The sequence below is a fragment of the Dreissena polymorpha genome, chromosome 3 (assembly GCF_020536995.1).
Source record: "Dreissena polymorpha isolate Duluth1 chromosome 3, UMN_Dpol_1.0, whole genome shotgun sequence".
Taxonomy (NCBI): Eukaryota; Metazoa; Mollusca; class Bivalvia; order Myida; family Dreissenidae; genus Dreissena; species Dreissena polymorpha.
Window position 1 is genome coordinate 107,676,692 of NC_068357.1, and position 14,938 is coordinate 107,691,629.

The following is a 14,938-nucleotide window of genomic DNA, read 5'->3' on the forward strand; positions in this document are numbered from 1 at the left end:
TCATGAAACTTGGAATATTTGTCCCAATGATATTGAGTTTGCAAATGGATCACACAATTTCGAAAAATAATTCACTAAGTCTAATTTATACAAAAACTATCCAAAACTGTAGAGGTCACATTTATTATCCAATATGCATGAAACGTGGTAAGAACATTTATCCTTATGGTATCTGGGCTGATTTAGAAACTGGCTGACATAGGGTCAAAAACTAGGTCACTTGGTAAAATAAAAGAAAAAACTTTTGAACAATCTAGGAGCCACATTTATTGCCCTATCTTCATGAAAGTTATGAGATTATGAGATTATTTGTAGAAATGATATGTCAGTTGAGTCAGAAGCTGGGTCAATTGGGATCTTAAACTATGTCATTAGGTCAAATTAAAGAAAAAGCTTGTGAATGTTCATATTTATTGCCAAATCTTTACAACACTAGATCAGAACATTTGTTCAAATGATATCTCACCATAGTTTTAAACTGGGTCATGGGGGTGGGGTAAAAAACTAGTCAATAAAAGTAAATGCTTGTAAATGCTACAAGTCACATCGACAAATCTTCATAAAGCCTGGTCAGAACATTTGTCTTAGTGTTGTATTGATTGAGTTCAAATGAGGACAAATCAATTAAAAAACTTGTGAACACTCTAGAGGGCACATTTATTGGACAATCATCATGCACATGCTTAGATTAATTGTTCTAATGATATCTTACTAATGATATTTTGGCAAATTTTTATGCCACAAACCGGTAGCATACAGTTTTCGTACTGTCGGTCGGTCGGACAGTCAGTCTGTCTGTCCGTCAGTCAGTCTTTTCGTGTCTGCTCTCTAATTTAAGTAGTTCTCATCCGATCATCACCTAACTTGGTCAGAAGTTGTATCTAGATAATGTCTAGGCCAAGTTCAAACATGGGTCATGCCGGGCCAAAATCTAGGTGACGGGGTCATCTTGTGCGTTTCAAATATTTAGCATGGTGTCAGCTCTCTAATTCAAGTAGTTTTCATCCAATCTTCCCGAAACATGGTCAGAAGTTGTATCTTGATAATGTCCATGCCTGGTTCGAACATGGGCCATACCGGGCCTAAAATTAGGTCACGGGGTCACTTAGTGCATTTTAAACATTCAGCATGGTGTCTGTCTCTCTAATTCAAGTAGTTTTTATCCGATCTTCACCAAACTTGGTCACAAGTTTTATCTAGATAATGTCTAGGCCAAGTTCTAACATGGGCCATGCCGGGCCAAAAACTAGGTCACGGGGTCAAAAACTAGGTCAGGGGGTCACTAAGAGCATTTTTAACCTTCAGCATGGTGTCCACTCTCTATTTCAAGTAGTTTTCATCTGATCTTCACCAAACTTGGTCAGAAGTTGTATCTAGATGATCTCTAGGCCAAGTTGGAACATGAGCCATGCCAGGCTAAAAACTAGGTCTCTTAGTGCGTTAAACATTCAGCATGGTGTCCGATCTCTATTTCAAGTAGTTTTCATTCAATCTTCACCAAAAATGCAAAGAATTGGTAGAAATAAAACATCTATAAACTGCAGCAGATGACATGTGTAACAAACAACAAAATTTAAAATTGAACACCTGTTTTGTAGCAAACTAAAAGTTTAATAAAATAAAGGCGATGTATATCTAAAAAACATTTACACAGTTGTGCTTTTATGTAGTGACAAAGCTACAGTTGGGGGCATCTGTGTCGTGTGGACACATTTCTTGTTTCTTGGTTCTTGATACATCATAAAAGCTTATACTAACAATTCAGCTACTTTGGGTATCAGGTGAGAGGCATATGGCCTTTGACCCTCTTGTTTAAAATAAGTATTACATAAAGTGTAAAATTTTATACGGTAATTATAAGGGAAGATTTTTATTTTTTAGTTGATTTTTTTCCTGAATTGAGCCAAAATAATTGCAGAGGGAATAAGCAGGTTTGTCACCTTTCATTTTTTTGCTTACCCCTGCTTTTCCTCTGCATTAAAAATAAGTTAAAAAAGTTGTTTGAGCTAAGATTTTTGAAAAAAAAAGTGAAATGTTAAATGTGAAGGTTATTCTTTGAAACCTTGGTATAAAGTATATTTATTAAGATTCCTAGGAGTTTGCAAATTTAGTCAACATGTTACTAGACTAATCCTGCTTTCCTCTGGGCCCAATTTTAACAGCACCCTGTTCCTTTTATGGACCTAAATATATTTCTTAAAGATTCTACAGATCATGGGATCCATCACATGAGCTGTGTTTGGGAAAACAGGGCTTAATACATGTGAGTTAAGTGTCATCCCAGTGTAGACTGTGCAGTCTGCACAGGCTCATCAGGGATGACCCTTTTACTGCATTTTAAGTTTTTTTTGTGACAAATAAGACTCTTCTTTGCAAAAAAAACACCATTTAAAATGAAAGTGTCGTCCAAGATAAATCTTTGCAGACTGCACAGGCTAATCTGAGTAGACACTTTAACGATATGCATTACGCCCAGTTTTGTCAGAATAAGGCTCACATGTAAATCACAAATGTCAAACATGCATTTGTGTAGTAAATGGTTTTAAAAGCTCAACATGTGATATCCTCAAGTGATAATTAGTTAACTTTGCAAATAAATTAAAACTTTGGTTAGATTTGTTGAAGCAGCTATTGACAGATTGCTGAGTTTTGATTGACAACTGTATCTGACAAATCCAAATTATTAATTTACTGTCAATTACATCATTGTTAGCTGATATGATCCCATACATACTGGATCCTGTTGGACAATTAGAATTTAAGAAACAAACTAAAAAATGGTTTAACAGCATTGCCTGGGGAAGTAGTTAAGAGCTTAATGTTGAGGCATGGCCTTGTGATATTTCTTTTACATGGTGGAGTATCAAAGGAGTTCACAAGGGTTTGACACTCGGGCCGGACAAAATATTAGCGTACCGTTAAGAACTTTATTTATGCACATATCTTTAGTTATTGAAATACATTTGCAAAAATCTTGCATTTTGTGCCGATAACTTACGATTTAAGAATAAATGATTGAGTACATCTGAAATTGGTGCCAAAATTTCATATTGCGTGCAGCATAACAGTGTACATGATTGCATTACACATCAAATTTTGGGCCAAGAACATAGTCTTATTAAATAAAGTAATTCTGATGTATTACATATTGCCATAGGCAGCATAAAAATTGTCTTTTAAGCACTAGTTTGAATTCTTAAGATAAAAAGATATTGAAATAAAAGCACTGCATAATACCGGTGTGGTAACATCCATTAACATTCAATAATGAAACCCACATAGTCACGTGATCCTGCACCCTGTTAAGCTCCTCATACTTTCAATGGCCAGGATTTCTAGTGACTGTTGACTTAAGAATTGAGCAAAATAAGTTTGATAATGTTTTTGTTTGTTGTTGTTGGGTCTTTTGCTGTCTGATGCTTTAACATAGGCTTTCTTGCAAAAATGGTTTGGCACATTTTTAAAGCATGTGCATTTCTAATTTTTTCTGATTTCTTAAACTAAGTAAGTCTTTTTACTGTTTTTATACCATGGTATCTATGTATTATTTCATGCACATGTAATTTTGTCTCTCAATTATTTAATGCACATTTACTTTTCTCTCTATGTGTCTTTTTTTGTCTGTTTATTTCACCAGTATAACTAAAATGTATGATTCTCTCAGAAAAAAAGCTTACCCACTGCTGAGTGCTGTTATATTGGTAATAAATGATCATCATTATTGTTCTACCAGTCAAAAACAAATTGTATAGAAGTAATTTATTTCAGTTACTTCATGGACTAAGTTTGAAGTTTAACTCAATCAATTCCGAAGAGCTGTCCAAGCTGTGTCCTCTCCTACGAACTCTCACAAACCTTACCATCCTGGATCTCTCGGGTAACATGATCAACCTGTCTGTAGCGGCCAGCGATACTTGCGTTAACTTCACAGACACTTTAGGCTCACTAGGTCATTTAGTGAGACTCGATTTAAGTAACAATATTGTACGCGGCAACCTTCGGAGAGTGTTGTCTGCAGTTGTTCAGCCACTGCAGTATTTATCACTCGAAGGCTGCGGCTTATCGCCAGTGGACATCGCGTATCTTTCCGTATCTCACCATTCTGCATCTGTTTGTGAACTTCTTCTCAGTAATAACAATTTACGACAGAGCCTGTCTTCTCTGATGGCATTACTTAGGAACCTAAAAACCAGCCTTAAGCTTATCCAGCTCGAGAACTGCAGTTTTTCCGATGAAAACTGCAGCATGTTGTCAGAATCCATGAAGAGACTTACCTCGGTAGTGTACCTGGATCTACAGGATAATCTCTTCTCTCGGAACAATGTCTACCAGCTTGGGGTATCCCTAGCGTGTCTGGAGACTCTGCAGTACCTTAGGGTGTCTTACCCGACTGACAGTTACCATGACGACCCTGAAGTGCAGAACCAGTCGCAGAAGGAGTTTGTGGTCATGCTGGGCGAGCTTATATACCGAGAGAAGCAGCGGCTGCACCAGAATGAGAAAACATTGAGTGTGATATTTTGTCATTTGCCTCATGTGTATGTACAAATATAATTGTATTTGTAGTAATTTATTATTTCCTGACCTTTTCAAAAGAGCCACATTTTGGGAAAACTAGGCTTTATAAATGTGCACAAAATTCCATCCCAAATTTGCCTGTGCAGTCGGCACAGGCTAATCAGGGCAGACACTTTCCGCCTAAACGGGATATTTGTTTGGAAGATGCTTCCTTTAAATGAAAAATTTAATAAAAGCAGAAATTGTCGTCTCCCATAACCCTGTGAGGACCGCACAGGCTAATCAGGACATTATTTTACCCACGTGCAGTCTGCCAAATTTGTGCAGTAGGAGGCTTAATAGTATTTTAAGTGATTTGTTTTCAAATGTTTGGGCTTATACTTGTTTTTATGCCCTTGGATCGAATGAAAGGGGGTATATTGTTTTTGGCCTGTCTGGCTGTGTGTGTGTCTGTCTGTGTGTGTGTGTGTCTGTCTCTCTGTCTGTCTGTCCGTCCGTCCATCTGTCTGTCTGTCTGTCTGTCTGTCTGTCTGTCTGTCTGTCTGTCTGTCTGTCTGTCTGTCTGTCTGTCTGTCTGTCTGTCTGTCTGTCTGTCTGTCTGTCATCGTATGTGTCACAAAACTTTAACCTTGGTCATAACTTTTGCAATATTGATTATAGCAACTTGATATTTGGCATGCATGTGTATCTCATGGAGCTGCACATTTTGAGTGGTGAAAGGTCAAGGTCATCCTTAAAGGTCAAAGGTCAATAACAAAAATTCAAAGCGGCGCATTAGGGGGCATTGTGTTTCTGGCAAACACATCTCTTGTTGCTTAATAAAAAATGCTTACATTCTATTTAAATCCTATGTTAATAGGTTCAAGTTGTAAAGGTTTCATTGCCTATCCTAAGATACTGATGATCAGCAAACAGCATAAAACCTGAACTGCCATTGAGTTACTCATAGGCTGTTCTGGTTTTATGCTGGTTGCATACAGCCGTTTCAAATTTTCTTTTTAGTGGGAAGGGTTAAGATAATGATGTCTGCAAGTACTAGTAATTTGATTTACAAATCCCAATGTTTAATGAGATAACCCAACACAACGAAAGCTTCAGTCAAGTATGATCAACCGTTAAGATTACTTTAAGGCAGTGTAAGCCCAGAAGGTGATGGTCCATATAATGGTGCAATATTTTAATCTTTATGTACCCAAACAGAGGCTTGCTTGTATATGAAATTGTTGTGTTCTTCTCATATGATGTTAAAATCTTTATGTTTGAAATCCTTCAGACTTTGTCATGACTTTGTTTATAGTTATCAGGCTTGACATATCTCATATTTGCTGACATGTCCAGTTTTTACAAAGCTTTTGTGACTGTTGTCTGTACATGCTGTGGGACAAAATTGTCAATGCAGATTTTGCCATCACTGGTTATTTTTATAAAGTATTTTGGACAAAGAATCACCCTTTTTTAAGCTGTGATCTCTTTTATTCACAATTCTGACATAATATTTAATTATTTTGCTATTGATAAAGAACATTATAATTTTTAGCTGGGCTGTTTTCGTAGAAAACCTGAGGTATTGTCATAGCCAGCTCTTCGTGTCGTGCCGTCCGCCGTCCACGTTGTGCTGAAACCGTAACATTGGCTTAAAAATCAAAGTACTTCCACCTACAACTTTGAAACTTCATATGTAGATGCACCTTGATGAGTTCTACATGCCAAACCCATTTTTCGGTCACAAGGTCAAAGGTCAAGGTCACTGTGACCTCTAAAAAACAAACACATTCTGACAAGCATTCATTTATTCAAAACTGCAACCGCAGCCGAGCATTGGCACCCTTCATGGGGTGTGCTGTTGTTGAAATTGTCTTCATTAACACAGCAGAATGAAGTCTTGAACTTAAGCACAGAATGTTCGAATTTCAATGAAAACATTATTCAAACTAAGCACACAGTTAACTACATTACAAATCAAGAGTTTAAAATATAATTATCATGAAATATCTTATGAAAATAGTCTTAAAAGAAATGAACACAATTTATTTCATTAGAATTGTATTGATGTATTATGCTCCCCCAAAATTTATTTTGGGGGGAACATATAGTTGCCGCTTCGTCTGTCCGTCCTTCCGCGCAAAATTTTTGTCCGGGCTATTTCTCAGCAACTAATGACTGGAATTCAATGAAACTTTATGGGAAGCTTCACTACCAAGAGGAGATGTGCATATTATCAACGGGTTCTGGTCGGATGAGTTTTCACAGAGTAATGGCCCTTTGAATTTTTCCATTAACTGTACATATAGTGCAATTCTTGTCCGGGCTATTTCTCAGCAACTAATGACCGGAATTCAATGAAACTTTATGGGAAGCTTCACTACCGAGAGGAGATGTGCATATTATCAGCGGGTTCTGGTCTGATGAGTTTTCACAGAGTTATGGCCCTTTGAAATTTTCTATGAAAAAATTCTTGTCCCCCCAACTACTGTGCCCTCAAGACGTTTCCTTTTATCTGAATATATAGTGCAATAAAAAAAAAAACTTTGGGGAGCATCACCCGTCTCCGACGGTTTCTTGTTATCTGATTGCTGGGGGCGTAAATATTTTCCCCTTTACCCCCCAATCCGCCCACAAATAAACAAGCAAAAAAAAAAAAAAAGGGCTGTGGGCCATGAAAAGGAGTTTAATGCATGTGCGTAAAGTGTCATCTCAGATAAGCCTAATTAGGCTAATCAGGGACAACACTTTATGCTTTTATGATATTTTTGGTTGAAAGAAAGTTTCTTGTTAAGGTGGAAAGGGTCGTTTCTTATTAGCCTGTTTGGACTGCACAGGCTAATCTGGGACAACACTTGGCACATGCATTAAGCCCCTTTTTCTCAGAGTGTGCCTCAAATATATGTGCTTAATAGAAATAGTTTAGATTGGTGGTAACTACAAACATACTGTTCTATCTATTAGCTTAAATTCTAAATTCGTGGAAGTGTTTGGTCACACTCAAGAACTCCTAAATACCTGGATGACTGGATGTGTCTTTATGTCGCTTACTCCCATAACCAAATGCTGTGTTTTGTACAGGTCTTGTCCTTTCTGTCCATGGTCAAGGTCATAATTCAAACTGTCTTGCTCATTATCCCAAGTTCAATGTTAACAATAAGCATGACATGTATCCATTATTTATTTTAACCAATGAAATTCATAAATACACGTGATTATTTGAGACAGTATATATTTAAAAGACTATTGTATTCTGTGACTCAGGATAAATTTGTATTTTTAAGACTACAGGTACATGAGTTTGATTTGAATACATATACATAAGTTTGATGTGATATTGTTAAAGAAGAACAACCGCTGTAAATATACATAGTTTGTAATTGTTTAAGATGCTTGTTGTAATTTTAAAAAATAAATATTTATTGCGCAGTGGTCTCTGTTTAAATATATTTATGCCCCCCTTCGAAGAAGAGGGGGTATATTGTTTTGCACATGTGTGTCCGTATGTCCGTCCACCAGATGGTTTCCGGATGATAACTCAAGAACGCTTAGGCCTAGGATCATGAAACTTCATAGGTATATTGATCATGACTCGCAGATGACCCCTATTGATTTTGAGGCCACTAGGTCAAATGTCAAGGTCACGGTGACCCGAAATAGTAAAATGGTTTCCGGATGATAACTCAAGAATGCTTATGCCTAGGACCATGAAACTTCATAGGTACATTGATCATGACTCGCAGATGACCCCTATTGATTTTCAGGTCACTAGGTCAAAGGTTAAGGTCACAGTGACCAGAAATAGATAAATGGTTTCCGGATGATAACTCAAGAACGCTTATGCCTAGGATCATGAAACTTCATAGGTACTTTGATCATGACTCGCAGTTGACCCTTATTGATTTTCAGGTCACTAGGTCAAAGGTCAAGGTCACGGTGACCCGAAATAGTAAAATGGTTTCTGGATGATAACTCAAGAACGCTTATGCCTAGGATCATGAAACTTCATTGGTACATTGATCATGACTCGCAGATGACCCCTATTGATTTTCAGGTCACTAGGTCAAAGGTCAAGGTCATTTGAAAAAAAGTTATGAGCTATTGTCATCACCTTGGCGTCGGCGTCCGGTTAAGTTTTGTGATTAGGTCCACTTTTCTCATAAAGTAATAAAGCTATTGCATTCAAACTTGGTACACTAACTTACTATCATGAGAGGACTGGGCAGGCAATGTTAGATAACTCTGGTGTGCATTTTGACAGAATAATGTGCCCTTTTTATACTTAGAAAATTGAAAATTTGGTTAAGAAAAAAGTATACTTTTTGCGATTGGGAATATAGCAGAATATCGGCTATAAAATCAGGCAAAAAAAAAAACTGCCTAAGATCATGAAACTTCATAGGTACATTGATCATGACTGGCAGATGACCCCTATTGATTTTCAGGTCACTAGGTCAAAAGTCAAGGTCACAGTGACTCGAAACAGTAAAACGGTTTCCGGGTGATAACTCAAGAATACTTAGGCCTAGGATCATGAAATTTCATAGGTACATTTAGCATGACTTGCAGATGACACCTATTGATTTTCAGGTCACTAGGTCAAAGGTCAAGGTCACAGTGACAAAAAACGTATTCACACAATGGCTGCCACTACAACTGTCAGCCCATATTTTCATATTATTATTAGTTTAAGCAAATAGAAATTGTTATCATCTATTCAGAAGATCAGATGATGAATATTCATTAATGATGAATTTCAAAGACACATATCCAGTTAAAAATACAAATAGACTGTTGTCATCTTCATCAACTTTTTTTGAGAAAAAGAGCCATAGAGATTTCAAAACAATCTGTGAATTTATCACAACCTTAAAAGTACCAAAACAACATACATTTATACCATCTGAAACATCCCAAACACACTGTGCTTATATACCACCTTAAAAATTTCACAAACACATAATTTGCGTGAGTTAGCCTTAGAGACATTTTTTTGAATGGATACCACTGTACCAAAACACTGGTTTAAAGCACACTTATGGCAAGCGAAATGCACATTTATTCCTTAAACCACTGTTTAACAGTTAACTACATAGTTAAGAGACTTTGAACCCGGGTTCGAAGTGCCCTTTGCACATTAATTCCTTAATCCCGGGTTCAAGACTTTGAACCGCGGTTTAAAGTCTCTTAACTATATTGTTAAGAAACGACCAATGAAATCTTGACATTTGCCTTCTAATTGTGGTTTAAGCTCCGCTGATTGGTTGTCTCTGAATTATGTAGATAAGAGATGTGTATCTATCTTAAGACACACTTTGAACCGCGGTTCAAACTCTTGAACTTGGGTTCAAGGAATAAATGTGCAAACGGCACTTTGAACTCGGGTTCAAAGTCTCTTAACCCTATAGTTAACTGTTAAATAATTAATGTGCATTCCGCGCATCTTAACCCCAGTTTAAGACTTTAAACCGCAGTGTAAGACTTTGAACCGCAGTTCAAAGTCTCTTAACCCTATAGTTAAGAGAGGACCGGTTTAAACTCTTGAACTCGGGTTTAAGGAAATAATGTGCAAACGGCACTTTAAACTCGGGTTAAAAGTTTCTTAACTATATCATTAACTGTTAAATAATTAATGTGCATTCCGCGCCTCTTAACCGCAGTTTAAGACTTTGAACCACAGTTCAAAGTCTCTTTACCCTATAGTTAAGAGATGACCAATGAAGTCGCGGCATTTACCTTCTAATTGTGGTTTAAGCTCCGCTGATTGGTTGTCTCAGATAACAGATTTGTATCTATTTTTAGACACACTTTAAACCGCGGTTCAAAGTCTTGAACCCGGTTTTAAGGAATTAATGTGCAAACGGCACTTTGAACCCGGGTTCAAAGTCTCTTAACTATATAGTTAACTGTTAAACCGTGGTTTTAGGAATTAAGGTGCATTTCACTTGCCAAACACAATACTTGTGAGATTCAGAAACACTTTCTGCATAGTCACCAGACAGTCTCACAAGAGATTATAAACAACTCATGTAAATGCGTATCACCAAGAGATCCTAAAACATGTGTGAGCATGTGCACCACGCAAGAGATTCAACGATATCAATGTGCATGAAAACCACCTTAGAGAAATAAAATATAAATGTACATTGCCTGAGATAATCCAAAACATTAATGTATATGACTGTAGACTGCCTGAGAGATTGCAAAAAACAAATGTACATGGCGGTAGACTGCCTTAGAGAGTCAAAATACCAATGTACATAACTGTAGACTGCCTGTATAAAAGGTTAAAAATACAAATGAATTTGGCTGTAAACTGCCTTAGAGATTCCAAAATACAAATGTTTATGGCTGTAAACTGCCTTAGAGAGTCCAAAATGCCACTGTACAATACTGTAAACCTACTTAGAGATTCCAAAATACCAATGTACATGGCTGTACACTGCCTTAGAGATTCCAAACACACATGTAAAAGGCTGTAAACTGCCTTAGAGAGTCTAAAACCCCAATAGTAATGGCTGTAAACTGCCTTAGAGATTAAAAAATTCTAATGTACATGGCTGTAAAATTCCCTAGAGATTCCAAACTACAAATGTACATGACTGTAGACCACGTTGAAGATTCCAAAATACCTTCATATTTGGTATGCATGTGTACATGGACAAGGCCTTTCCATACGCACACAAATGTTGATCCCTTTGACCTTGACCTTGAACTTAGGGTCCGCGATTAGGTTTCGAATTCTGCGTTTAGGTTTAAAAAAATGCTCATAACTTCTATGTCGCTTCAGATGTAACCTTCATATTTGGTATGCATGTGTATATGGACAAGGCCTTTCCATACCAACACAAATTTTGACCCCTTTGACCTTGAACTTAGGGTGTGCATTTAGTTTTCTAAATCTGCGTTTAGGTTTCGAAAAATGCTCAAAACTTCTATCGAAACGTTTTTTGGGGCATACGTCGTCCTATGGAGTCAGCTCTTGTTTGTATATATGTTCTTTGCCAAAGGCAGAATGCTGGATTGCCAATAAACTATTGATTGATTGTCCAATATTCATGAAACTTGGTAAGAACATTTGTCCCAATGATATTGAGTTTGCAACTGGATCACAAAATTTTGAAAAATGATTCACTAGGTCTAATTTATACAAAAACTATCATAAACTGTGGAGGTCACATTTATTATCCAATATGCATGAAAAGTGGTAAGAACATCTATCCCAATGATATCTGGGCTGATTAAGAAACTGGCTGACATAGGGTCAAACACTAGGTTACTAGGTGATATAAAAGAAAAAGCTTTTGAACAATCTAGAGGCCACATTTATTGCCCTATCTTCATGAAACTTAAGAGATTATGAGATTATTTGTAGAAATGATATCTCAGTTGAGTCAGAAGCTGGGTCAATAGGGAAATTACAATAGGTCAGGAGGTCAAATTAAAGAAAAATCTTGTGAATGTTTATATTTATTGCAAAATCTTTACAACACTAGGTCAGAAATGATATCTCACCATAGTTTTAAACTGGTTCATGGGAGAGGGGTAAAAATCTAGTCAATTAAAGGAAATGCTAGTTAGCGCTACAAGTCACATTGACAAATCTTCATAAAGCTTGGTCAGAACATTTGTCTAAGTGTTATATTGGTTGAGTTGAAATGAGAACAAATCAATTAAAAAGCTTGTGAACACTCTAGAGGACACATTTATTGGACAATCATCATTCACATGCTCAGAATAGTTGTTCTAATGATATCTTACACACAAAAAATGAAATGATATTTTGGCCATTTTTTTTTTTGGTTCTTGGTACATCATAAAAGCTTATGCAAACAATTCAGCTACTTCGGGTATAAGTTGAGAGGCATATGGCGTTTGACCCTCTTGTTTAAAATAAGTATTACATAAAGTGTAAAATTGTATAGGGTGATTATAAGGGAAGATTTTTAAGCTCACCTGAGCACATGGTAACGTTTGCATGAAAAACTTGGCTGCCAAGGGGCAAGGCATTTTTCCTTATATGGCTTTAGTAAAATCTTGTTAACACTCTAGAGGCCACATTTATTGTCCGATCTTCATGAAACTTTGTCAGAAGATGAATTCCAATAATATCTTGGACGAGTTTAAAAATGATGCCGGTTGGTTGAAAAACATGGCCACCATGGTGTGGCATTTTTCCTTATATGGCTATGGTAAAACCTTGTTAACACTCTAGAGACCACATTTATTTTCCGATCTTCATAAAACTTGGTCAGAAGATTTTCCCCAATGATACCATGGATGAGTTCGAAAATGGTTTTGGTTGCTTTAAAAACATTGCCACCAGGGGGCGGGGCATTTTTCCTTATATGGCTATAGTAAAACCTTGTTAACATTCTAGAGGCTACACTTATTTTCCGATCTTCATGAAACTTGGTCAGTAGATTTTTTCCAAATGATATCTTGGATGAGTTCGAAAATGGTTTTGGTTGCTTTAATAACATGGCCACCAGGGGGCGGGGCATTTTTCCTTATATGGCTTTACTAAAACCTTGTTAACACTCTAGAGGCCACATTTATTTTCCGATCTTCATGAAACTTGGTCAGAAAATTTGTCCCAATAATATCTTGGATTTGCTCGAAAATGGTTTCGGTTGCTTAAAAAACATGGCCACCAGGGGGCAGGGCATTTTTGCCTATATGGCTATATATGGCTTTGGTAAAACCTTGTTAACACTCTTTATTGTCCAATCTTCATGAAATTTGGTCAGAAGATTGGTATCTTGGATGAGTTCGAAAATGGTTACGTTTGCCTGAAAAACATGTCTGCCAAGGGGCAGGGCATTTTTCCTTATATGGCTATAGTAAAATCTTGTTAACACTCTAGTGACCACATTTATTGTCCGATCTTCATGACACTTGGTCAGAAGATTTGTCCCAATGATATCTTTGACAATTTCGAAAATGGTCCTAGATGCTTGATAAACATGGCCTCCAGGGGGCGGGGCATTTTTGCTCGTATGGCTATATATGGCTTTAGTAAAACCTTATTAACACTCTAGAGGCCACATTTATTGTCCGATCATCATGAAACTTGGTCAGATGATTTGTCCCAATGATATCTTGGATGAGTTCGAAAATTGTTCCGGTTGCTGAAAAACATGGCCGTCAAGTGGGCGTGGCATTTTCCTTATATGGCCATAGTAAAACCTTGTTAACACTCTAGAAGCCATATTTATTCTCCGATCATCATGAAACTTTGTCAAAAGATTTGTCCCAATGATATATTGGAAAAGTTCCAAAATGGTTCCAGATGCTTGAAAAACATGGCAAACAGGGGGCGGAGCATTTTTCCTTATATGGACTTATGAATCTTCATCAAATTTTCTCAGAATATTTGTTTGAATGATATTTTGGATGTCTATGAAAATGGTTCTGGTCTGTTGAAAAACGTGGCTTCCAGGCTGTTCACTTTTCATGAAAGTTTGTAATTACATTTTGTTGTAATGGCATCTTGGGCTTCAAAGGACAGGTCAGTTCCTTTGAATCTCAGGTGAGCAATTTTGGGCCTTTCAGGTCCTCATGTTTAGATAATTTCTTTCCTGAATTGAACCAAAACACTTGCAGAGGGAATAAGCAGGTTCGGCACCGTTCTCTTTTTTGCTACCCCTGCTTTCCCTCTGCATTTAAAATAAGTTAAAAAAAATTGTTTTAGTTAAGATTTTTTTTAGTGAAATCTAAAATGTGAAGGTTATTTTGTGAAACCTTAGTATAAAGTGTTTTATTTCGATTCCTTGGATTTTGCAAATTTAGTCAACATGTCACCAGACTTATCCTGCTTTCCTCTGGGCCCAATTTTAACAGCACCCTGTTCCTTTTATGGACCTAAATATATTTCTTAAAGATTCTACAGATCATGGATGCCATCACATGAGCTGTGTTTAGGAAACAGGGCTTAATACTTGTGAGTAAAGTGTCATCCCAGTTAAGAATGTGCAGTCTGCACAGGCTCATCAGGGATGACCCTTTCTGCATTTTAATTTTTTTGTGTGAAAAATAAGACTCTTATTTGCAAAAAAAACCCACATTTAAAATGAAAGTGTCATCCAAGATAAATCTTTGCAGACTGCACAGGCTAATCTGAGTAGACACTTTAACGATATGCATTACGCCCAGTTTTGTCAGAATAAGGCTCAGATATAAATCACAAATGTCAAACATGCATTTTTGTAGTAAATGGTTTTAAAAGCTCAACATGTGATATTCTCAAGTGATAATTAGTTAATTTTGCAAATAAATTAAAACTTTGGTTAGATTTGTAGAAGCAGCTATTGACAGATTGCTGAGTTTTGATTGACAACTGTATCTGACAAATCCAAATTATTAATTTACTGTCAATTACATCATTGTTAACTGATATGATCCCATACATACTGGATCCTGTTGGACAATTAGAATT

General features: G+C 36.8%; 1 protein-coding gene across 5 annotated transcripts in view; it reads left to right on the plus strand.

Moving 5' to 3' along the window:
* Nucleotides 1-14,938, plus strand: part of LOC127870875 (leucine-rich repeat-containing protein 14-like) — a 53,609-nt gene that overhangs the window by 11,460 nt on the left and 27,211 nt on the right. For 2 of the 5 annotated variants that reach the window (XM_052413448.1, XM_052413450.1), the window contains one exon: nt 3,769-7,929. The exons of the other annotated variants lie outside the window; for them this stretch is intronic. In XM_052413448.1, coding sequence (XP_052269408.1) covers nt 3,769-4,554 — 786 coding nt within the window. In that variant the 3' untranslated portion in view covers nt 4,555-7,929. Of the gene's footprint in view, nt 1-3,768; nt 7,930-14,938 lie in introns of those variants that run through there. 5 annotated transcript variants of the gene reach the window in all.